Consider the following 26,909-nt stretch of genomic DNA (forward strand, 5'->3'; position numbering starts at 1 on the left):
TAACTATTTCAGATTGAAATCCCTGATCCCAATTTTGTACTATTCACTCAAATATGACCTTGTCATTAACAATACTGATCCAGTTACTTTTGATGATGGTGAGGAGGCGGAATATAGCATAGCTGATGGATTAGCCGGGAATTGAACCAGCGCCCCCGAAAGTTTCAAATGCCAATACATTAGGCTAATTAGCACATAGCCATGTCTGCAGTGAAATAATCTGAAGATGATGTCTCAAGTAGCCTACATTCCTTTTTATTGGTCCAATATAATTGAAATTATTTGAGGTAAAGGTATAGCATCAAAACAACAGATGTACAGGGTATCCTTCAAAGCTCTCCAATTGTCAACATCAAAATTATAAATTTTATGAAGTCAACAGTAAACAAATTCACACCAAAATGGGAACAGTGGGATAATGTAAAATAAATTGTATTTGGCTTATAAACTTTTAGATAAAAATACAAAAAGGGCCTCGGTCAAAGCTAGCCCACCTTTGCCAAATCTACACTTTCTCAAAGATGCTCTGTCCAGTAATTTACACAGAAAAGAAATGTGTGCAATAAATTCACTGTGGACGACTTCACCTGTAATTATCACACTAATACAAATTTAAGAATAAAAATCAAATGTCTTTCAGTAGCCAGCACAGGTGTCCATAGAGATGATGACAAATGAAAAAAACAACAAGATGACCAATCATTAGGGGGAGAAGGACTGTGTACAGTGTGGGTCTATACCATTTTACAACCAACTAACACCAATGCAGTTCAGCAGTCCTTCTCAGGTGGCTTATCAACACCAGTAATAGTTTATTTAAGAATAAAACAATAATTTATCTTCTCACTGTTGTGACAGTTTCTGTCTGAAGGCTAATTGACACAGAGACAAGATATGCATTCTCCCATGTGGAAATAAAGCCAAGGCGATAGATGATCTCAGTGTTTGGCCTACTAGATGCAAAAATGCATTCTTGACCTTCACTTTGTTTGCCACAAGGGGGCGGTATTTACACACCAAGTCATACCTCCTGGGAACTCCTCTTTTGTAGTTGTGTTGGAATTAGATTAAATGTTACAGAGGTCACTTGAGGAATGCTTATTAGTAGCCTGGTCAAAAGTAAACATGGATTTCAATGAGACAGACCTGTATAGCATTTGAATTTGCATTACTTTTTCATTTCATTCATTCATTACTGACACTGCAAATGCATTTTGCTATTGCTGCTAAAGGCTGTATGTGCGTATTTATCTCAATAATAATATCAGAATCAGAGGCCACCAAACCTTCACCTTCATATTCACACAAAGAAAATTATTTTAAAGATAAATAGCCCATAAAAGAAAACAAACATACCAACTCAGTGACTTGAACTCAAACTTAAGGAGAATAGAACTTAATTGAGAGATTCCTACACTAATCAACCACAATGAATATTCCCATCGTATGGACACATACCTCCCTTTCTTGAGTAACTTAACAAGTCCACTTAGTAATGCTGTCATCCATGTTTACAAAGCCTGACAGGCTGTCTAAAGGTCATTATGTCAATATGCCCAGTACCGGTTATCCATGTTTAAACCTTACAAGTTGTCTGGTTATTAAGTTTGTAGAAACAAAATGCCAACCACCTAACTACATACACACTGTGGTTTATCTACACAGGAGCGTTAACACACACACACACACACACCCTAGTGAATGTCCCTCAGTACCAACAGACAACATTTATAAGTATAGTATATAAGTATACATACTCTTTTGATCCTGTGAGGGAAATTTGGTAATTTGGCATTTCTCCTCTTCTGTAATGTTTAAGGTGTACAGCATTAATTAGATACTTTACGACAGTGGTGTATTGTATCTGCCTGCCGTCATGTGCTGTGATACAGAACATTGGCATAAGCCCGCAAAGTCAGTCAGTTATCAAGTCAGTAATCAGTACGGCTGTTTGTCTGTTAGTAAACTGTATTTCTTGCTCAACAAAACAGTCTGGTCATTCTGCACATCCAACAAGAACACCACATCTTCCTCCAACATGTGGTTGAATAGAGTGAGGAGCGCTCACACACGCACACACACACATATACCCTTGTGAATGTCCCTCAGTACCAACAGTGAGCATTGCTCCTCTTCCATCAGCATGTGGTTGAATAGAGTGAGGAGCGCTAACACGCTAACACGCTAACACACACACACACACACACACACACACACACACACACACACACACACACACACACACACACACACACACACACACACACACACACACACACACACACACACACACACACACACACACACACACACACACACACACACACACACACACACACACACACACACACACACACACACACACACACACACACACACACACACACACACACACACACACACACACACACACACAGCCATTGGCTGCAGTGGAGCAGCAGGCCTAGAGGATGCTGGAGGGACAGAGGTCCACTGTCAACTAAGGCCCAACACACACACACACACAGGGTAGTGGTATTGTGTACACACTGTCAACTAAGACCCAATGGAGCTAGGAGAATGAAACCAATTGATCTCGATCACACACACTCTCTCACATACACACACACACATGGTAGTGGTATTTGTACAAACTGTCAACTAAGGCCCAATGGAACTGGGAAACTAATGAAACCAATTGATCTCACACACACACACTCACAGGGTAGTGGCATTGTGTATACACTTCAAGCTTCCCTGACCAAGACAAACCAAAAAAGGAAATATTGACAAACCCACACAGGACATAATAAGGTATTACAGGGGAGTTAGTCAGCACACGCACATGTACACACACACACGCACGCACGCACGCACACAACAGGGGAGTTAGTCAGCACACGCACACGCACGCACGCAACAGGGGAGTTAGTCAGCACACGCACACGCACGCACGCAACAGGGGAGTTAGTCAGCCCTCTTGTGTTTCCCCCCTATCATCATATGGGGCATTTGTGATATCGTTTTTAAGATTGCTGGGAGAGCTTCCTAAAAGAGCCAACCAATTTTATTGCAAATGAAAAATGGTCAGTGTTTCCTGTGTCCTCCGAGCAATTGCAAGCAGACACCTGAAACCTTTAGACAGCCGCACCTCTGGACGATAAAGATGTTTATGGCTTATGGTATGGATGGACTGTAAAGGACCAGAGTCCAAAGAGAAGGAGAGAGAAAGAAAGAAAGAAAGAGAGGGAGAGAGAGAGAGAGAGAGGACAGAAATTCAGAGACATAAAGACTCAGATGATAACTCTGTGCAGTCTGAACATGAAGTCCTAGTCTGGCATATATCATATGCTGTGCATGCCAAATTATAGGTCCTAGTCTGGCATATATCATATGCTGTGCATGCCAAATTATAGGTCTGGATCTGTCGGGAGCAGCTAGTCACAGCAGCTAAACAACCTAACAAACACACCGCAACATAAACAGACAGCATACAACCCTTCACGCAACCGATCATGATACTTTCAAAATAAGGTGCCTTGATTCATTTGTAGTTTTTGCAAGAAAAAAAAATCACACACACACACACACACATTTCCACACATTTTACATGGGCAGGTTACTTGGCTTAATACAAATATATAATAAGGAGGAGTCTTCAGCAGGATGAACAACAGGGCATACAGGGCAACAGTTCCTTCAATTCTGCAACTGCAGCAACTTCATGGGGAACAACCAAAACAAAAAAGACAAAAACTAAAATGTGCATCTCCTCGGCAACCCTGCGGATGACCACAAGGTGACCGAAACTTGCCATAACAACCAACCGGTAATCCTTTCATGCGACACCTGGGCTCACTGTGAAGCTTGGCATGGATGGCCAGGTAGAGACGTCCCATTCGTTCGCTTTTCAAGTCCAACACACCGCGTCCTTCATCAGTGAGCTAGCAGTCACTTGGGGTGGGGGGGGTTACAGATAAATATTCAGGGGGGTAGGGGGCAAGGGGAGAGGCAGCAACCTTCATAAAGATGCCAGCGTCAACAGAGCAGGGTCCAGAATAAGGGGAGCTGAGGGTGAAATCAACATGGCTGACCGCTGTCTTAGTACTCGACTACCGCCAGGCTTTTTCTAGTGGAGCTTTTAAGACTTCAGTACCAGACTTGTGGATCCGTCTTCATCTTTGGCCAGTACAAACTCTGGGCAGACCTTCAACAGTCTTTCCGTATTGAAGGTAGAACCGAACCAAAACAAAACACACACACAAAACAAGAAACACATATAAAAAAGAATTACAACAACAAAATTGTCTCCCACCAGATACAGTATTGGAAAAAAATGAGCTTAAGTTATAAAAGTATTGGCAACCATTTGCCTAAAAATGACAAATGATCTCTTAAGTCTCTCTTTCTCTCTTACAAACACAAAACAAAACAAAAACCGTACATGTTAGCTTCCATAATGCCCCTTCATCACCCCCCACCCCCAAACTCCATCAATCCCACAATCCTTTGGGCTCGGGGGCCTGTGGCCGACATGGTGTGCTTGTGGCATGGTGTGGCGTTTGCTGTACAGAATGAGAGCGAGCTGTTCGACCACGCGCTGAACCGCACGGGCAGCGTCTTCGGTGGAGGACATCACACTCACACACACACACACACACACACACACACACACACGAGGGGAGAGGGATGGGGCAGGGGCAAAGAAAACAAACCATCATCTCCATAATAATACTTGCAGTCTTTATCATCAAGTCTGTGAACCCCCTCCCCACACCTCGTTGAAAGGGAAGACCCCAACCAATCAGGAGGCGATCCCACACAGGCCATGTGACCGCTCCGAGCGACACCATTGGGCTGTGGGGTGGGGCGTTGAGAGGCGGAGCATGTTTGCGACGGAGGCGTCGCCTCAGCTCGTTTCCGTCTTGGTGCTTTCCGGTCTGTCTTGTAACAACGGGATGATGGACTCCCAAGCCGCAAGGCACTGTAAAACAAACGCACGCACACAAAACAACAAAATATGATCAAAATTCGGTGTCTAAACAAACCTGTGCTTAGAATCAGGTCTTGAAGATGAAAAGTGTTGCTCTCCGTAAACATTTGTCTCCAAATGGGAGCGTCACTAATCTTGCTGGTAGGGCAGCATTAGGGGGCTGGATTAGAGGAAAGAATTCATCTAATTGGTCGTCAGCGGGAGCCATAATGGATTCTAGGAGGTCATAAAAGTCTCTGTCCGCATTCGCCTCTCTTCATAACAGAACAAGACGAATGGAGGATGACGTTGCAGCGGCCGGTTTCTAAACAGCCGACCGCTGCTTTTCTCCTCTCGCTCTGGCTGGACTTCCCTCCCGTTGGCAGCAGCCGCTGGAATTTTGCAGGGCCGTGTCGATGGTTGGCACGGTGACGGCGTGCTTAAAGGTGAGAGAATTCCACTGATGGTTCCACCACACTCACTGTGGCCCAGTTAAAGACAGGCCAGGCTGCTGCAGCGGCACTGAATGAAGCTTTCGTGTGTGTGTGTGTGTGTGTGTGTGAGATCAGGGTAAGACTTAAACGAGTACATAAGTATGTGTGTCAGTGGACTAACACTATTGCGTTCATGTCACATTTTGCTGCATTTTTGCTGAGACAGCAATACTGCCAAGACCAAACATGATCTTTATCACTTTGCTCTCACCGTCCCCACTTTCAGCAATCCTTCACACTCTTTCTCTCTGTCTCTCATCCCTTACTTTCTCTTTCCTCTCTCTCTCTCTCTCATCCCTCACTTTTTCTTTCCTCTCTCTCTTATCCCTCACTTTCTCTCTCCTGCCCTCCCTTTCATTTTCTCTCTTCTATCTCTGCCCCCCACCTCTCTCTCTCTCTCTCTCTCTCTCTCTCTCTCTCTCTCTCTCTCTCTCTCTCTTCTCATAGTACTATACTGTATGTTTAGTACAATGTCATGTCAGAAAAATGTTGTTGTTCTCTAACTCTCTCTCTTGATCTTTCCTTCTCTTTCCCTCTTTCTCTTCCCATCCCCCCTCCCTCTCTCTTTCTCTCTCTCTCTCCGCTTCTCTCACCTTCTCGTAGTACTGGATGTTTCTGTCGGCCATGCCAGTGAGCAGCTGCCTGAAGTCCTGTCTCTTGTTGTTCTGCCAGCGGTCCCAGTCGGCCTTGAGGTCGGCGTTAAAGCACTCCACACGGTCCTGGCACTTCTCCACGTCCGTCGGGGGCTGCTGTGGATACAGAGGGCACTCAGCATGACACACACACACACACACACACACACACACAGAGGGCACTGCTACTTGCACACAGACACACACAGACACACACACACACCCACCCACACACACAGAGGGCACTGCTACTCCCACACACACACACACACGCACAAACAGAGGCCACTGGCCATGGCTTTTTTGCACATGCACACTGACACACAGACAGACACACACAGAGGGCACTGGCGATGGCTTTTTTGCGCACACATGCACAAATACACACACACACACACACACACACACACACACACACACACACACACACACACACACGAACAGCCAAACTCTTCCTGTGCCAAGTCTTGGCAGGGCGTTACACACACGCCCCTGACGCCACAAGAGGAAAAAGTTGCTTTTCCACTTTGACTTTCACCCAGAGGGAGCTCCTACACACACACACACCCACAGCATCTGGGCTCTAAACACAGCCAGTCTTTCTGTCAACAGTTTTCTATTTGTGCTGAGACAACTCGGAGAGGGCCTCAAATCAGAGACAAAACCCATCAAACCGCCATGTTTGGGTATTGGGCAATCCTCTGTATTGCAGAAAACTGATGCAATACAGAACTGGGTTCCAGTGATACTTGCTCAGTAGGCTACGTGCGCGAAAGGCTCTCTGTAAACTTGTTTGTTTTCCGGTGGAGCCAGGTGTGTATGAACCTGCCGCTCTTGTTAATGTAGTTAGTATCTACACGGACCAGGTGTGTATGAACCTGCCGCTCTTGTTAATGTAGTTAGTATCTACACGGACCAGGTGTGTATGAACCTGCCGCTATTGTTAATGTAGTTAGTGTCTACACGGACCAGGTGTGTATGAACCTGCCGCTCTTGTTAATGTAGTTAGTATCTACACGGACCAGGTGTGTATGAACCTGCCGCTATTGTTAATGTAGTTAGTGTCTACACGGACCAGGTGTGTATGAACCTGCCGCTCTTGTTAATGTAGTTAGTTCCTACACGGACCCAGTTGGGTGTTGCACTAGGGAATCAGCATGTTACAATAAAGAAGGATTTATGCGTGTGTTAGAATTGATATTATTGGGTCAACAGGATATTCAGTGTCGAAGTAAAGATGTAAGGAGCGGAATATAACAGAAGATGCCGTTACAACACAGTTAATGCTCCACTGGAAGCACATGAGCGCACATTGGCTTGCTTTTCCATCAGGAAAAACTGGTACCTGATACTATTTTTGGCATCACATCACATTCGTCAATGTCCCAAGTGAGTTACAAGTAGCTTGAGCAGGTGCCATTCATATCAGTGGGAAACTGGCATAACTAGAGTTGAGCAGGTAGTATTCATATCAGTGGGAAACTGGCATAACTAGAGTTGAGCAGGTAGTATTCATATCAGTGGGAAACTGGCATAACTAGAGTTGAGCAGGTAGTATTCATATCAGTGGGAAACTGGCAACTGGCACTGAAGTCCGTTTGGAGCTAGATGGCAACACAAGAAGTAATTTCTCTTAGCATTAGAAATCACCAGAAGATAGCATTGGGAGGAAGTATGGGTGGCTTATGCTGCTGTGAGTAGATAGCCTAGATCAGGGATTCCCAAACTGTGGTACGCGTACCCCCGGTGGTACGCGAGCTGCTTCTAGGGGGTACGCGAGATGAAAAGGGCTATGGCGGACAGGTATAAAATGAACATTTTAAATCTTTTGTAATTAATTCATGAATAAATACATAATTTCGAATCAGGCCATAATTATATGGAAACATGAAAATAAAAGAATATTATTTATAAACTCTGTATGTGGTCATCCAAAAAAGGGCAGCTTATTAAACATAACGCCTGGAATAGCTAGAATGCGTTACTTTTGAATGCGTTGGATGGTCCGTGGGGGGAAAGTTTCGCGGATATAACAGGTTTTTGAAAACAACAAAAACCGAAAGGAGGGAAGGAGCAAAGCTAGGAGTTATTTCAGATGGGCAAGAAAGGTAACATTAAGCTAGGCTTTACATTTAACAAACTAAAGGTAGCCTAAGTTTAGCCTTGTCATCCTTGTCATGCGTTGTTGTAGGCCTATTATAAGATATTGTATGTGGATATAGTTAAGCTACTATGCAGGCTAATTTTCATAACTTTTTAACTGACCAAATGCACGCACCTAAAACCGGGAAACGGACAAATAACGGAAAAGTTTGGGAACCGCTGGCCTAGATCATACATGGGCAACATACGGCCCGCGGGCCACATCCGGCCCGTGGGCTTTCCCTGACCGGCCCGCGTAGAGCCTAGCATAGAGATAATGCATGCAAATCAATATCGTTGTTTTTATTTTGAAAGCGACTGCTATTTGTACGCCCTTACATTTGTGCGTGGATGCATAGGCTACGACGTAAACACTCTCACTGATGTGCTGGTGAATAGAATTTATGCTTCTGCGTCGACACAATGCAGTTGCCTTTACGTCGGCGTAAACCTTTCAAAGTTTCTTCTCTTCTCTTTCTCTTGTGTCTGCGTCGCTCACCACCGCAAAGGTTGTTAGAACGAACTCCTACTGCTGCTCGTTGGCGATACGAAGTATTCATTTCAAAACGTTACTGGCAGATAGACAGTTTACAATCGGATAACCCCGTAATTGTAACCAAAATATGTCTGAGTTTATTTGCAAAGCTCATGTTAGCGAACTAGTTGATGCTACTACCCACAGGTTGCTTGAAGCAGCCGGCTCAACACACACTGCGAGTTGACCAATCACAGTTATGTGCATAACGTTAAAGCAAAAACATAGCCTAGGCTACATTTTTAAAATAGTTTTCTTTGTGCATGTTGATTAACTAATGACAGCCTACTATTGTCTGCTCCACATTTTCGTAGTCTTATTCTGCATAGAGTTAATTTAATGATGGTAATGATTTAATTACATTTTCATGACCTAGCCTAATTATATAGATATTGTAGTACTTTAAAAACTGAAAAAAAATGTCAATGTCAAAAAATCATTTTCGAGAATGAGGATTAAATACTGGACATAGATTAAATATTGCTGTTTTTCCTTTGTCTCCCTCACATTTTCATCTTACGACTAGTAAACAAAACCATATGATTTACTTAATGTTATACAAGAACAGAATATAATTGAACAGAATTGAGTTCAGACTTGAGTTCGGTATTTTGGGTCCGGCCCTCCTCAACAGTCCCAGTTTGTCATGTGGCCCCTTGGGGAAATTAGTTGCCCACCCCTGGCCTAGATAGATAGATAGAAATGCAGCCCTCATCTCATCTGACCTGCGGACCTACCGCTGTCCTCTCCTCTTTCCGGAACGCCACGGCCTCCAGCTTGGCCTCATACTCCGCTTGCACGTGGTCTCGCTTCTTCAGGACGGTCTGTGGACGAGGAGCAACACTTACCGTTACGGACACGCAAACAGTCAAAACACACTTCATACTTACTTTACAAAAAAGACCAGTCTGCCAGGAGTGCAGCTACTAGGGTATGAAACAGGATGTCATTCTGGGAACATTATGGGGACTCTAATAGTTCAATCATTTTGCACTATGTCCTGAAGGCCATAACGACATGACATGAAATGCAAGGGTGTGTTTTAATTGAATAGTCAAGCAATGTTAAAGAGATTGTATATTTATTACCCTTGTGAGTGCTTCACATCTTTCAAACATGGACAAGGCCTTTACTGAAGGTTATATCATCAACAAGTTTGAAGTTTCCAATAATGTTGCAAAGTCCATGCACCGCCAGTTAATCAACTTTCTCTTAATTCCTTTTGCACAGCAAGCTCAGACAGCCACTGTAAGAGATCCCTGACGGACTTGATTTCCCATTTCTCTTCTCCCTTCCTGTTCCAAGGCCTGCTACATTTTCCTGCTGTCTGTCTGCACCTGGCAACACTGCCAATATGGAAGCCATTACAAGCCCTGTGTGTCATCCTGGCCCCAGCATCCTCATCTAGCTCACTCACACACACACACACTTTCACACAATCTCACACACACTCTCTCTCAAAGACACACTCACTCTCTCTATCTCTCTCACACACACACACACACACACACACACACACACACACACACACACACACACACACACACACACACACACACACACACACACACACACACACACTCTCATTCTCCCCTACTCTCCCTTTCCCTCTCATGCACTGTTGTGCGTCTCAGCACAGACATCTCCTCTTCCTCCTCCTCCTCTCTCTCTCCTGGGCCGGCGGCCCTAGTGGCCGAGGAGTGATGGCGCGTGCTATTGGAGGTGTCTGCTGCGTGCCGTCAGCGCCGAGAGAAACAAACTGCTGAGTCTGACTCCGTCTCTCGTGTTGAGCCAGAGGCCTCTCCACCTCCACCGACTCACTCCAGGGAGAGCTACTGATGAAACGTCTGCAGCGAGACCCAAACCAAGACAACGGCACACACTGCAACGCAACGCAACGCTGAGCGTTCACCCCGAGCATATTAACTGGAAATATTAGAAGCACTCGGAGGCGCTGATGGTCGTTCATTTCAAACTCATTGTGATTGCACTCGTTTTTCCCTCCTAATTACGGTCACATTAACTACGCGCTGAGAGAGAGAGAGAGAGAGAGAGAGAGAAAGAGATTAGGTTCAAAATGGAAAGTCTTGGGCCAATTACTTTTATGAGCAATCAACTCACACACAATAACAGGATGGGTGTGTGTGTGCTGGAGTGTTGATGAAATTAGCACACCATGGCAAGTAAGCGCGGTGTGAAAAACAGCGTTCTCCGTGGGCGAAGCGCTCTTCCCCCGAACAGAGCGGCGTCTAAAGGGAGCAGCAGCGGTCAGGACGCACCTCCTGAGCAGAGAGCAGGGGAGTGGAGTGGAGGAGAGGGGAGGGGAGGGGAGGTGAGGAGAGGGGAGGAGAGGGGAGGAGAGGAGTGGAGAGGAGTGGAGTGGAGGAGAGGAGAGGAGAGAGGAGAGGGCAGTGGAGTGGAGGAGAAGAGAGCAAAGGAGAGGAGTGGAGAACGAAAGAGAGGAGAGTGGAGGAGATGAGAGAAGAGAAGAAGAGGAGAAGAGAGTAGAGGGGAGTGGAGGAGAAGAGAGGAGAGTGGAGGTAACGCATAGCAGCTTCCCCCTCCCTCTCACATGTGACATAGAGAGAAAATATTGTGTGAGTGTGTGTGTATGAGTAATATGTACTGTATGTATGAGTGTGAGTCTCTGTGTGTGTGTGTGTGTGTGTGTGTGTGTGTGTGTGTGTGTGTGTGTGTGTGTACGATAGTCTCTGTGTGTGTTTTGTGGAAGGTGTAAAAAGAAGAGGAGCACTGGCTTCCTGAGTTCCTCTGAGTAACTTCCTTCATTCACTTCAAGTGAAATTGGGCACTTTTGAGCAACAGATTCCTATAATGTTATATGTTTACATCAGGACAGCTTTGAGTCTTAGATTCCTAGAATGGTATATGTTTATATGAGGACAGCTTTGAGTCTTAGATTCCTAGAATGGTATATGTTTATATCAGCACAGCTTCTAGAATGTTATATGTTTATATATCAGCACAGCTTTGAGTCTTGTTTCAGTTCCAGCTATCTCTGTGTTGTTCTGTGTATCCTTGCCTGTCATCATGTTCCCAGGAGATGAATGGCCCGTTCCTGGGACTCGTTAACAACTAAACCCTCAGTGGAGCCGAACCACAGCAGGACCAGGGCCAGATCACACCCGGACCAGACCCGGACCAGAGCCAGATCACAGCCGGACCAGAGCAGGACCAGAGCAGGACCAGAGCCAGATCACACCAGGACCAGAGCCAGATCACAGCCGGACCAGAGCCAGATCACAGCCGGACCAGAGCAGGACCAGAGCCAGATCACACCCGGACCAGAGCCAGATCACAGCCGGACCAGAGCCAGATCACAGCCGGACCAGAGCAGGACCAGAGCCAGATCACACCCGGACCAGAGCCAGATAAAGAGCCGGACCACAGCCAGACCAGAGCCAGACCAGAGCCGGACCAGAGCCTCCTCCTGCCCTGGGAGCTTCTGGCACCCTGCCACCCTTAACAGCACTGTGAGTCAATCTTTAATCTTTTAAGCCTCAAGAGACCCATCTGGATACCTTCTTATTCACATGGCTGTCACTTTTATCAAAAGTGACTTACAGTATGTCACTTATTATAAGGGAAAGTCTCGCCAAAGCACCTTGGGGTTAAGTGCCTTGCTCAAGGGCCCAATGGTGGCAGCCAGGAATTGAATGCACAGCTTTTCTGACTACTGCACGCTAGCCCAGCTCCTTAGCCACTATGCTGCCAAAACACCCTTATGAAACATAACCGTGTTGACCGACTCCAATGGACACAAATGAGTAGAGTGAGCCAACAGCTAGAGTGCTATACTCTGGGGGCATGAACATGGGGGCTCATGAACATGCCCCCAGAGTGTAGCACTATAGGTGCCTGGCAGCTCTGGCTGTTGGCTGTAGCAACTCGAGCGAAGTAGAAACGATTGTTTTCGGTCTTTTTTCGTATCGACAGTACGCGGTGACCTCGAGAAACGGAGATCTATGTGAAAAATCGCCGGAATTCTCCTTTAAGGTGCTGAGGAGTGCAGTTGACCCTGCCCATGTATCCAAAGTCAGCATGCTAAACGGCTAGCTTGTAACCCTGTTCAAACCGTAATCTGTTATAATACCATCGCCATCACAAACGTAACGGCGAGTTCAAGAAAACTCCTCCAAAATCCTCCAGATTTCCACACAATTCCACCCCTTTCCTAACCTGATTCTCGCCAGATGATTTTCGTGCCACCTAGCTCCACTCATCCATCTGGGATCGATCCATTTGAGTGATGCTTCAGAAGGCTGGGCCTTGCATAAGATTGGATAAGCCACTTGTCCGTCATCTATTGACGTGCTACTTCAACCACTCACATCGAAGCCAACCCGTTACGCTGAGAACAGTCTCACAGTCGCTTCTACGCTACGCCGCATCTATGAAACTCCCGCCCTGCGTCCTGATTGGCTATACCATACAATCTCGTGCTGAAATCACTCTCAACGGAACCGATCCCAGATGGATGTGAGTGGAGCTAGGCGGAGCTAGGCGGAACGAAATTCATCTGGCGAGGGTCAGGTCACCCCTTTCCAGCATGCTTGCTCTCACCTTCATGGACTCGATGTAGAGGACGTACTCCCTGAGCACGGGCAGGAAGTCGTCGCTCATGTCCTCAGTCAGCTCGTCCAGCGCGCCGGCGCAGTTGGCCACGCAGCCCGCCACGCCCTCCAGCGGCTCCTGGAGTGGACCCTCGAAGCCCGCCCAGCTGGAGTACACTGGACCATACTCCCGCAGCTCCACCAGGTACTCTGGAGAGAGAGGGAGAGAGAGGGAGAGAGAGAGGGTGGGAAAGAGAGGGCAGGAAGAGAGGAGAGGGTGGGAGGGAGAGAGGAGAGGGTGGGAAAGAGAGAGGGCAGGAGGGAGGTAGAGAGAGGAGAGAGGGTGAGAGAGAGAGAGAGAGAAAGAGAGAGAGAGAGAGAGAGAGAGAGAGAGAGAGAGAGAGAGGGAGGGAGGGAGAGTTGACAAGCTCAATAGTTAGATGCAGTCTTTGTTGCAGTCTATTCTAAAGATGCACCTTTGATGGATAAAAACATTCATTCTCCTGGGAAGTGCGTTCTTTTCTGGGTGATTTCCAAACTACTTTATATCAACAAAGCCTGTTTCAGAAACACTCGAAAGGTGAACCCTGGATGGAGAAACAGACTTCCTCCCCCTTCCTCTGAGAACATTAAAAAGCATACCTGCTCATCACACACCTGTTGAGGTGAAGTCAGCTCACCTGATTGCTCTTTGATGATTCTCTGTGCTATCCTGTCGATGGTGCCCAGCTTCTGCGTGAACACGTCCAGGTAGTCGCCCATGGCGGCGAACTCCAGTGGTCGGCCCCTCAGCTTGTAGCTGCCGGTCACGTACTTCACCGACTCCCCCATCTTGGTAAGCAGCGCCAGGCCTTGCTTCTTATACGCATTCAAGTCCTGAGACGACACACATGAAAGTCCTCACACTAGGGGTTTCACGACTACTGATTTTTACTACTTGACAAGATTTTCTTAATGTTTTGTTGACCAGCCGTGAGGTCTTTGTACAGTGCTGGAGCAAACATTACTGCTAGTGCTAGCTGTTAGCAGCAGGTGTTTCATCTTTAGCATACATCACAGACCTGTACTTATTGTACTTCAACAGAGCTGTACACAACATACATGTCACTCTGGAACAGGTCTCACTTTCGATGAAGTACTTCCCTCCATAGAAATGTCTAGCCCGTTTAGCCTTTTGTGATTTTGTCAATGAATAATTGATTGCTGCCTACAGCACCAACTAATTACCTTAATATTCAATTAGTTGAAGAAACCCCTATCACACACAAGTTAAATAACACCTAGAGGTCCATGTAATCTATTTCCCTAAACACAATACGTGCTTATTAATTAGTTTTATGAAGGCAATACAGGTTAAAAGTAGACATCATAAAAGGCAATAAAGGTTAAATATCAGGTGGAGTCCTAAAGTACAGTCCATTTCTCTGCTAAATTCTGTAGATCCTTTCAGCTACAGCTTTCTTATCTTTATCTAAGGTAGCAGTTATGAAATATAGTCCACCATATAGTCCACCTAGGCTGGAGCCTATATCTTGAATCAATCATGGCCCATGAACAGTGTCACTGCTAGGCTAAACCGAATGCTCCATGGTCATGGTGGCTGGTTGATTAGTGCAGAAATGTCTCTCGCAGACATCCTGGGAATGGCAGACTAAATCATCCAGCACCTCACTGGCCAGGATCCTACAGCTTTGGCTGATCGATGCAAAACATCACTGACAAGCAAGAAGGCGTGAAAGAGGGATGATTATTCCCATCCAATAAACAACAAGAGGGAAAAAATATTAAGTGTCTGTGGGACTGTGAGCTGGACAGCTCTTATTAATAACGGCCGTCCGTCAGCCATCTTTAAAGCGTCTCTTCATAAATAATTACCAGCCCTGGCCTTTTTATCAGGGGGTCGATAATGAAACGTCCATTACAGCTGACCTGATAAATGTCGACCTGGGCACCCTCGCCATCTGCCTCGGGCAGACACGACTCGCTCGGAGGAAACGACTGAGACTGCTCCTTAATGACCACAACGCACAGAACACATACTCTTGGCTTCTTGGCCAACTTCAACAACGGACAGTGCCGTTTGTGATGGGAGTGTACATCATCTAACCCATGTACATGATCTAACAGGATCTAACAGAGTACTCCAACATAGTGAGAGCCGCTGTGCAATACTGGGCCACTGTGGACTGATGCTATGTGTACGTGATGGGAACGTTGTTGTTAAAGTTTGTTCTTTTATCATTGTTATCAAAGTCTATCGAAGCCTTTTTGCTCCTGGGATAAGGTAAGGTAAGGTAGGTAAGGTAACTTTATTTATATAGAGCGCTTTAAGTATTAATGCTAATACTGTGATATGACTGGTGCATTTATGTTTAATGGTCAAAGGTGTCTTATGTGTGTACCCTGCCTGTGTTGTCATGCCAACAGAAAACTGTTTCCCTGCGGGGACAATAAAGTACCTATGCGCACGCGCACACACACAAACACACACACACACACACACACACACACACGCACACACGCACACACGCACACACACGCACACACACACACGCAAACACACACAAACACACACACACAAACACACACAAACACCTGTAATAATTCCTTTGCTAGAGTGAGAGAGAGATGTATGTGGGTCACATATTGTTCTAGCAGAGGTTGAAGATAAGATTTGTATACTGGATATGGAGTGCACTACAAACTACAGTGAAACTGGAGGATGGATTTTGGATTTTGGACTCGCAGGAGCGGAGCTGCTTACCTTAGCAGAGAGAAAGACGTTGAAGTGTTCGTTGAAGGACAGTACCGGGTGGTCTGCCACCCTCTTGAGGAACTTGTCCAGCGCTTTCCGCCTCGTCTCCACAAACTCCTCTGAGAAGCGGTCCACCACGCCCTTCATCACAAACTTCTCTGGCAGGGGCTGGGAGCAAAGCAGTGGCAGCAGTGATAGTTTTAGTTTAATGCCATATCAGCATCTAAGGCTTGATCAAGGCAAAAAGAGTATAATACAACAATATACAGACAGGAGATTAGAACAAACAAATAGAATTGCATACAGAAAAAAAAAACTAAATAATTTAAATAAGATTCTTCAAATCAACATTTGATAGAAAATTGGCAGGGGCAAGAGAGGAGAGGTAAAAATGGAAGGAGAGAGAGGGAGGGATGAAGGGAGAGAGAGAGAGAGGGAGGGATGAAGGGAGAGAGAGAGGGAATAGGAAAGACAGAATTTGGAAATTGAAAAGGTGAAATACAAAAGACAAGACACCCAATTTGCCTATGAATCAGTCTCTCTACACAAGCTCTCTTCACTTGAATCGGAGCATTTAGCAGAAGACTGAATGGAGGTCATGTGGTGTGTGTGTGTGTGTGATATATGAGCTGCCCTATAGGGTGCTGTTATAGGTGTGTGGGAGATATGTGCTGACCTATAGGGTACTGTTATAGGTGTGTGGGAGATATGTGCTGACCTATGGGGTGCTGTTATGGGTGTGTGGGAGATATGTGCTGACCTATGGGGTGCTGTTATGTTATGGGTTTCTGGGTGTACGGTTTTAGAACACTGAGAGTGACCGCTACAAGCACCGCCCCTCTCGGTGCTACTAGAGTGTCTCCTCTTAACTCTCCTCCAAGGAGAAGAGAGGGAGGAGAGGAGAGAGAAGGAGAAGAGAGGAGAGGAAGAGAGGAGGAGAGGAGAGGAGAAGAGAGAGGAGAGGGGAGAAGAGAGGAGAGAAGGAGAAGAGAGGAGAGAAGGTGAGGAGAATGAAGGAGAGGAGAGGGAGGAGAGGAGAAGAGAGAAAGAGAGGAGAGGGAGGGGAGGAGAAGAGAGGAGAGAAGGAGAAGAGAGGAGAGGAGGAGAAGAGAGGAGAGGAGGAGAGGAGAGAGAAGGAGAGGAGAGGGAGGAGAGGAGAGGAGGAGAGGAGAGGAGAGAGAAAGAGAAGAGAGGAGAGGAGGAGAGGAGAGAGAAGGAGAAGAGAGGAGAGGAGGAGAGGAGAGAGAAGGAGAAGAGAGGAGAGGAGAGAAGGAGAAGAGAGAAGGAGAGGAGAGGGAGGAGCAGAGGAGAGGAGAGAGAAGGAGAAGAGAGGATAGGAGGAGAGGAGAGAGAAGGAGAAGAGAGGAGAGGAGGAGAGGAGAGAGAAGGAGAAGAGAGGAGAGGAGGAGAGGAGAGAAGGAGAAGAGAGAAGGAGAGGAGAGGGAGGAGCAGAGGAGAGGAGAGAGAAGGAGAAGAGAGGAGAGGAGGAGAAGAGAGAAGGAGAAGAGAGAAGGAGAAGAGAGGAGAGGAGGAGAGGAGAGAGAAGGAGAGGGGAGAAGAGAGGAGAGGAGAAGAGAGAAGGAGAGGAGAGGAGAGGGAGGGGAGGAGAGGAGAGAGGAGAGGGGAGGAGAAGAGAGGAGAGGAGAAGGGAGGAGAGGAGAAGAGAGAAGGACAGGAGAGGAGAGAGAAAGAGAGGAGAGGAAAAGAGAGAACAAGAGAGAAGAGGAGAGGAGAGGAGGAGAGAGAAGGAGAGGAGAGGAGAGAACAAGAGAGAACAGGAGAGAAGAGGAGAGGAAAAGAGAAAAGGAGAGGAGAGAACAAGAGAGAACAGGAGAGGAGAGGAGGTTCTCCCTCTACCTACTGGTATGAGGTGCGTGGGCTGGGTCTCCTCCAGCTTGATCCGTAACCAGTCAAAGTCCTGGTAGCGCCGCCTCACCGAGTACTCCGGCAGGTCAAACTCCACCCTGGTGGTCTGGGGAGAGAGACAGAGATGGAGAGATGGAGAGAGGAGGAGGAATAGGGATGAGATGGGGAGGGAGAAAAAAGATAGAGCGAGAGAAAAAGAGAAGTGGGGGGGTGGACAGAAAGGAAGTGAGGACAAAAAAAGGAGGAAGAGTTTGAAACAGCCAGAAAAAGAGTGACAGAGACAGAGAGTGAGAAAAGAGGGGGAGGGGGATCAGTTTTACTAAATGCAAAGGTTTTGCTGACATTTTGAACGCACTGTTTGCTTGCAGAGACGGGCACATGATGACGTCTTCAGCGAAGCCATGGGGCAGGACAATCTGTCAAGATGCTTACTCAGTTCCATTTTCTGCTTGCCTGGAGTCCGCCATTGACCAAGCTTCCTGTTTTTAGCCCCATTAGTCTCCGCAGAAGAAGATAGAACACTCACGTCGACCCAGTTAATTGGTTAATGGATAACTCCGGAAGGGAGCATGGCAACCCGCACACTGATATGCGCTCCTAGAAGACATTTTGACAGTACTGAGGTTGAAACATGATACTTTAAATGGTATGAATTCTTTTGATTCCACGTTACTGTGCAGATGGATGGCCGTACGTTTTGTCTATTGGCATTCCTGGTGTCAGTGCATTTTTGCTTTTTCTCTGGTGCAAGTCCATGTTTCTTTATTAAGCTGAAGTTAATGGATCACAGAGGTGTGTAACACCTCACCAGCGGTCAGTGCTATGGGTCAGTGTCTGAATCTGTGCATACCGCTGAGTCACTTGCTGGACAGATGGGCGCCTGCACTGACAGTTTCGGCCTGCTCAAACGTCCCCCTCAGAGGACGGGACACTGTGCACTGTATGTCACATCTCCAGTAGGGATGGGCATTGGCACTATATGTCACATCTCCAGTAGGGATGGGCATTGGCACTATATGTCACATCTCCAGTAGGGATGGGCATTGGCACTATATATCACATCTCCAGTAGGGATGGGCATGGGCATTGGCACTATATGTCACATCTCCAGTAGGGCATTGGCACGGTATGTCACATCTCCAGTAGGGATGGGCATTGGCACTATATGTCACATCTCCAGTAGGAATGGGCATTGGCACTATATGTCACATCTCCAGTAGGGATGGGCATTGGCACTATATGTCACATCTCCAGTAGGGATGGGCATTGGCACTATATGTTACATTTCCAGCAGAGATGGGCATTGGCACAGTATGTCACGTTTCTTGGTGTTTTATGCCCCCAACGTTGTCTGGAAGGCACTAGGGTTAGGCATGGGTTAAGGTTAGGGTTAGGGTTGGGGTTAGGTTTAGGATTAGGTGCCTTTAAGTCAGCGGTGGCAGCTCCCTGGAAGACGACGTTGGGGGCATAAAACACTATCGAGCGTATGTCACATCTGCAGTAGGGATGGGCATTGGCAAGAATGTGGCAATACAATGTGCATCAGGATGGGTTATGATTCAATATCCTGTAATGGAATTGCGATACTGTAGGCAATCTTGATCTAACTATTTGTAGGCAAGCTACTGTAGAGAATGCATTACTATATGGACAAACTCTGAAAAAAACATTTTTTTTTTTTTTTAAAGTTTCACTACCGTACATTACTTTTTCATCTGACTTTATCACTGTCCCTGTAATATTGCCATAAATACTGCCATAAATCTTTGCATGCGAACTTTCAATTAAAAAGGTAATTGAAACAGTGACACCAGATGCATTAACGTATCAATAATGTCTTACACACTTAGCCTCCAGTGTGTTAAAAATGGCATGAAGCGATGTTTAACTTGCTCCACACACTTGCTACCGAGTTTGTTCATAAATCAGATCAATGGCACAATTTCACACACGGTTAGACTGGGGAGCATGTTTGGGCCTGGCCCAGGCAGAGTGTAGAGGGAACAAGATAGAGAGAGAAACAGAGAGAGAGAGAGAGACAGAGACAGAGAGTGAACGTGAGAGAGAGAGAGTTTGTTGAGAAAGAGAGAGAGAGAAAGATAGATAGAGTCAGAGTTTGTTGAGAAAGAAACAGAGTGAAAGAGAGAGAGTGTGTGTGTGTGTGTGTGTTTCTCAGGTCTTGTTTAAAGCAGGGCCACTAACAGAGAGGTCAGTCATGCATGCAGTATCAGAGACAGATAAGGGCTGGTTGCCGTGATACATCACACTCTGGCCAGCTCCAACTCTTCTCTCCCTCATGTTTACGATAAGAACAAGAGAACGACAGAAGAAAAAAACAGCTCTATGGCACACCACATGGGAAGTGTATGGAGTAATGAAAATGACAGCACAGCAGCATGCCATGAGTGAGTGTGTGTGTGTGTGTGTGTGTGTGTGTGTGTGTGTGTGTGTGTGTGTGTGTGTGTGTGTGTGTTTGGTGGGAGGGGGTGATCAGTGGTGTGTTTTCCTTTTATATTTCTGTTTAAATCAGCACTTCGGGGTTGCAATAACAGCCAGATCTGACGTCCTGTCAGGCCCAGACGAGGTGGTCCAGGACATTTACGCTTCTGTCTGAATGGAGATGGATATTACTGGTGCAATTGTCATTAACACTTACATTTCTTCAGCAGACCCTTTATAAATATATTTAGCACAGTGGTTTTCAACTGATTGTGAACCAGGGACCATCATTCTGACTAAGGAGGCAACCCCAGGACCACCACTGAATAAAAATATGGATTCCTACACTGAAACTACCGCAGACTAAACTCTGCATTTAGCAGATGCTTTTATTCAAAGTGGGGTACAACAACCACTGTCTACAGTGAGGTACAACAATCACTGTGTACAATGAGGTACAACGATCACTCTCTACAGTGAGGTACAACATTCACTCTGTACAGTGAGATAGGAGGTCTGATGAGAGCAGGCACCTCCTAATGTACTGTAGCTTGATTACTTGACTATTGTACCTCTCCTGTCAACTGCAATGCTAGTGTTGACATTCAGAAATGATTGTCCATTTTGGAGATCCCAGTATATAATATTTAGGTCTGGAGACAGCTGTGAATGTATTTGGCTTCAATGCGGGTGGTAGTCTGTCGTGATGTCAGGTTTTCTTTACGGTGACAACATTCCTCAGATCCATGAAATTTATGGAATCGGATATGAGGCGAGATTTTAAGCAACTCATTGTGAAAACAGCACAGCAGACAGGAAGCAATTACTCAAAGAAAAACTCAAATCAGCAGTTTTGAGTGTGTGTGCAGTTTTGAGTGTGTGTGCATGTGTGCAGTTTTGAGTGTGTGTGCGGTGAGGCTTGACACTCGGCAGGAGGATGTGTGCATGTCTCACTCTTCCCCTCTTCCCCAGGAACCGAGCCGGCGAGGTTTTCACAAAACCACCACAGCACTGACACCCCCCACCCACCCGTGTTAATGATCAACCAATTACAGATAACGGAGGAAACCAAGGAAGGCCTGGAGAGGCCAAGAGATCCCTTATTGGTCTCACTCTCTTGCCCCCGATTCCAAAGGCTCTCCAACATAATCTTTAGAAAGCTACGGTTCTAAATACAAAGATCTTCTCACAGAGAAAATCAATCCATGCAAACTCACTGTTCTAAAGAATACCCGTGTCCTAGACCTAGAACCTATTTCATGTGACATTTTAATTCACTGCCAACTTCCACTCTAGGGCCTTTTTATGTTAAGGTTCAATTTCTACATTATCTGGAAAAGGTTAGAACTTTCTGCAGAGCCTCTGGTAGGTTCTTTAAAAAGTGAAGGTTCTATATAATACAAAGAATCACCCAGGAAACCCACAGCTGGTCTTAAGGTCATAGATGAACCTCTGACCTTTGTCGAGACTCGGTATGTGATGTACGTCTCCATGGTGGACACGTGTTTCTTAGGATCATCGACGGTGACGAACAGGTCACGGGTCTCGCCGTCCAGGTCATCATCCAGCTGCAGCCGATTCAACAGGGAAGAGGAAGAGGCGGGGCTAGAGGTGTCCACTGGTGTCCCATTGGGCAGACTGAGATCCTGTGAGGAGGGACAAATCGACACATCACTCAGAGGGAAGTTGCATCACTTTAAAAAGGCAAACAGATTGATCCAAAGCACTCTTCTTTAAATGTAAAAAAACCTTTCAAATTAGGCTAGTTCATATTCAGATAAAAGCATGGCAGTATGTTTTGACCGTCATTGCCTTAATCGGGGAAGAACAGAACGGCTTTAAAAGGCATTTAAAATTACTATGAACAAAGAAGGCTTCGGTGAAATACTTTTCTTGTGCAGACTCCACTTAGCAGTGGAACTTATCTAATAGGAAAATAACAACCTGTCCAACAAGAGAAAAAAAAAAATCCCAAATGATTTAATTACTTCCTGACTCGTATATGCAGGAAGAATTAAGGCCAAAATCACTGTTTCCAACAGGTCTCCCTGGAAACAGGTAATGGAAAAGCCAATCAGATGTCTTGGACTACTCAGCTACTTTCGACAAATTTAAAAGACAGGGCACACACACACAATTCTAAAGCAGTTGATCCAATGGATGGACGATGACAATAAACAGACAGCATGTAGAAGGAAACATAATCAGTAGAGCTACATCTGCATCTACAATTACTAACCCATACATAGCACTTTTGACTTGCCCTGTAGCCAAGCCAGCAGTCAATGGCAGACAAGAGCCGCCACAGTGCAGTAAGTTAGCGCACTAAATCCGACGATCCAAGGCTACAGTACAGCAGTGCACCCAGGACACAGCTTAGAGACCCTTTCTATGCCCAGGCCATAAGACTGACCAACACCCACATAACACTAACTAACAGTGACTGCATTTGACAAAAAAAGTCTGAACTTTAACAGTTGTACACTAAAACAAACTACCCAAAGAAACTCCAGGCTACAGTATAGGAATGCACTACAGTGGATGGCCCCAAGGCTACAGTATAGTAATGCACTACAGTGGATGGCCCCAAGGCTACAGTATAGTAATGCACTACAGTGGATGGCCCCAAGGCTACAGTATAGTAATGCACTACAGTGGATGGCCCCAAGGCTACAGTTTAGTAATGCACTACAGTTGATGACCCCAAGGCTACAGTATAGTAGTACGCTGAGGGAAGCCCTGGCTCGGCATAATAAAAGCAGCTCTGTGACATAATGTGAACAGACGGATGACCACAACATGGGTCACTCTCCCTCACACGGACCAAGACAATGATGATGAGGAGGAGGAGGATGATGATGAGGAGGATGCCACTGCGTAACATGGAGCTAGGAGCCACATAGTGTGTCCTCAGTGACAAACACAAACACACACACACACAGTTCAGCAGAAAGTCAACGGGACCAGGAGAATCTGCAGGTATAGTAACTGCTGTAAGATGCAGGTCAGCGTGTTGTGTAATGTAATGTTTACGTGTGTGTGAAAATATGTATGTATCTTTATGGATGTGTGTGCATACTGTGTGTGTGTGTGTGTGTGTTGCAGGTGTTTGACCCAGGGCAAGCTTGCCACAGTGAGGGGTGAAGGACACAGATCTGTTAATGAGGCCAGGCTGGCTCAGCCTTCACACACACATCTGCACCCCTCCACACTTCACTGCTGGCCTCACACCCCCACGGCAGGGAACCCCCCAGCCACACACACACACACGCGCACACACACACACACACACACACACACACACACACGCACACACACGCACACACGGCAGGGATCCCACCAGCCAGCCACACACACACACACACACACACACACGCGCACACACGCGCACACACACACGCACACACGGCAGGGATCCCACCAGCCAGCCACACCCACCCACACACACACACACACACCAGGAGACAGCAGACCAGCTCAGCAGAGAGGGAGAGAGAGAGAGAGAGAGAGAGAGAGAGATGGACTAGGAAACAGAAGACAGACACAGATGCAGCTAGAACAAGGGACAGTGAAGACAGAGCAAGGCAGGGACATAGGCGATCATGTGCTCCCACTTTAACCAGATACTGTCTGCTGGCTTTACGCTTTCTTCACAATTCTCCTTTCTCCTACAGCACGTAGCCAAATCATGAGTAGATTTCTGACACTGTGTGGGTTCACATCAGGTTAGGTTTAAAGAGCATGTTGCAGGAAGAAAACATGTGCTTGCTCTCCAAATTGCCCCGTCAGTAGCACACATAGCCGTTTGGCTAGATCTGCACCACCCTTGTGTCAACTCGGGAGCCCATTTCTGCTTGGCTGCTTACAAAGCAGAGAAGAACAAATTGCAGAGGCTAGACACTGTAAACAAGTCATTAAGTGCATTCTCACAAAGGGGTCACAGAGTGTCTGTTAGCCTGGCTTATACACATTCAACAGAAACAAGATCTCAAAGACTATACCAACAACAGTTAGGACTTACCATTTCCATCAAAACACAATGGCACATGCAGGCTAAGTAATACATATCTGCAAAATGTGAGAATAGCAGGGCTATTTGTATACATTTTGCATTTAACAAAACAAAAGACCATACAAACATATCATGACATTATTTTATCATGATAACACAAAACAAAAATGAAACTGAAACTATGTAGGCTGATCTCTCTCCATCTGGCTATATCAAAGTCCTTTTAGGCAAGTCCCTCCACTCGGTGGCCATATTGCAACGCTTTTTGGGCACTTTTCGGGCATCTATTTTGGCAGAAATGTGCGTGCGCAAAGCTTCACAACACCAATCTTGCTCCAGTGGCGAGATCACAACACATGATTGGCATGATGTCTTCACAACACACCACATAATGGGCTCAATGTATTCACAACACAACACATGATTGGCTCAATGTATTCACATGTCGACGTTTTGTCGCGGTAGAGGTGGGGTATGTGTAGACAATTGCCATATTGGTGTTACAAACTAACCCCATGCATTTCTATAGAGGATTCTTTGAGTGCTGTGTCTCCTCATTAGAAAGTCTCTGGCTATATCTCATTAGTAAAATCAATAACAATACATAATTTTACTGAAAGACAGGACACTGCTCCTCCTTCCCACTCCATATCTGTATAGATCTAAAAAAAAAGTCAGGGTGATGGATTTTGGGAAAGAGACAGCAGGAAATGAAAAGCTTGTAAACAGTAAAGGTCGCCCCTGGCTTTAGGTCATCTATCAAAACAAGGTGGGAATCCCTGGTTGAGTGTAATGCAGTGTGACAACGTGCCAGTTCATCAAAGTGGCTGAGGTACACTCTTGTGTGAGCTATTCTACACTCTTGTGTGAGCTATTCATTCATAGTCCATGCAACACAGGTATCATGTGATGGTCCATCTGGCCCAATATCTGCAGGCAGGCATGACAGACAGCTACAGGCAGTGGTGAGAGGAGAGGGAACACTCAGAGCACAGACTAGCGAAAAACAGTCAGACTTAACCAGACTAGCGCACTAACCATCTGTCAAGTCCTTCCTTCAAGAAAGACAACCCAGTGTCCAAAGGACCACTCTGGCTGCCCTGTGGTCCTCAGATCATGGCATCACAAAATAAGGGATATTCTAACACATGATAACCAAATGACTGGCCAACATAGTCCTGGTCTGGGTGTTGCTTTTAGCTGAGATCCAAACAGCGAGCAGGTCAAACAGCTCCCCAGAGACAAGCCTTGTGCTGTGCACAGACAATGGATGCATTTGATTATAGCATTGGTATGGCTTTGGCATGGTATGGAGAACAGTTACTTTTCTAAGAAAATGTCAAACAACTAAAAAAGAAATAGTGAGAATAAATGAAGCATTTCAATTAATCATTATTTTTGTGATAAATTAACACAGTATTCTTTATATATAAAAAAGAAACGTTATACATACTGGCAATGTGATGTCACACACAGAACACATAGGTCATTGTATTTTGACTGGGAGAGAGGGGGAGAACTGTGTAGGGCTGATTGTAAGATCGAATTGGCAGTACAGCATATACACATTTCTATTCATTCAAGCAGTGCTATTGTTTCTCAAAAAATAGAAACAAGAAATAATAATAGGTCTACTAATTAATGGCCCATAAATATTAAACAGCCTCAAATATACTTTATTAAATTAACACGAAATGTAGGTCTATTTGAATTAAAAGACATGTAGTCAGCACAAATATAATGGGAAACTTGACTTGCATCAGCTAGCCTACTTCCACAAATGGTGTCTGCTGTTGACTGACAAACACACTGAAATCTGTAGGCTATGTAAAAAACTAGTAAAAGACAGTGACCAACATGGGTTTCTATCAGAAACGCAAACCAGAAAAATGCTTAGGTTAGTCACAACACAATCACACTAAGGTTGTAACACCTTTGAAAGATGTACTCTCTAGTTGACTAATACGTCAATGATCAAAAGCTGATCAAGTGTGATGTGTGGGCTGAGGATAGCCATCCCATGGCGATAGTGACTGACCAAAAGACCTTAGCGTCCGTTTAGATGTGTTGAAAACACGTTTGTTTATTAGCTGAGCATCATCCGATCCTTGAGCCATCGAACTTTGTTGTTGAGATGGAATCACCACCGCGCCTTTGGTACAGTGACTACTGAACTGAATCCAGACAGTGATTTGTACACTGATCCATGTAAACAAAGTGAGATGATGTGCCACCTACCTTCTCCCCGATGCTACCGGTGGTGTTTCCTACATCTGGGCTTGGGGTGCGGACGGACTCCTCCGCAGAGAGAGGGTGGCAAATGTCTTGGATGGATTGCTGCCCTGATGTACAGAGCGTTTTCGGGGTGCTAGCACTCATGGTGCAAGCGAAAGGAACTAGTGAAAGGACTGTTCAGTAGCACTCACAGATCCTTAATTGCCCTCAAGTGGTGTAAATGTTGGGGTTTCCAGAACAGCCGTGAACACAGGACCTGCACACATCTGTCAGCTGA

General features: G+C 45.9%; 1 protein-coding gene across 7 annotated transcripts; it reads right to left on the reverse strand.

Annotated features, from left to right (window-relative positions):
• Nucleotides 1-3,569: 3,569 nt before the first annotated feature.
• Nucleotides 3,570-26,907, reverse strand: snx30 (sorting nexin family member 30). 7 transcript variants are annotated; one of them, XM_076283868.1, is made up of 9 exons: nucleotides 26,636-26,907; nucleotides 21,843-22,031; nucleotides 17,942-18,052; nucleotides 16,090-16,248; nucleotides 14,006-14,201; nucleotides 13,336-13,535; nucleotides 9,480-9,578; nucleotides 6,039-6,434; nucleotides 3,570-4,963 (listed from the first exon to the last, which is right to left on the reverse strand). In XM_076283868.1, exons 1-9 carry the CDS (start codon nucleotides 26,774-26,776, stop codon nucleotides 4,889-4,891), a joined length of 1,566 nt encoding a protein of 521 aa, XP_076139983.1. In that variant the 5' UTR covers nucleotides 26,777-26,907; the 3' UTR covers nucleotides 3,570-4,888. The 7 variants fall into 7 exon arrangements, with proteins under 7 accessions (XP_076139983.1, XP_076139985.1, XP_076139989.1 ...); XM_076283870.1 differs by having other exon boundaries at nucleotides 9,492-9,578; nucleotides 26,636-26,906; XM_076283874.1 differs by having other exon boundaries at nucleotides 6,039-6,191; nucleotides 9,492-9,578; nucleotides 26,636-26,904.
• Between the last annotated feature and the right edge of the window lie 2 nt (nucleotides 26,908-26,909).

Source organism: Alosa pseudoharengus, unplaced genomic scaffold, assembly GCF_046254945.1.
Source record: "Alosa pseudoharengus isolate Yale_2024_CS ecotype anadromous, Long Island Sound unplaced genomic scaffold, YU_APseudo_1.1 YU_APseudo_1.1_scf_14, whole genome shotgun sequence".
Lineage (NCBI taxonomy): Eukaryota > Metazoa > Chordata > Actinopteri > Clupeiformes > Clupeidae > Alosa > Alosa pseudoharengus.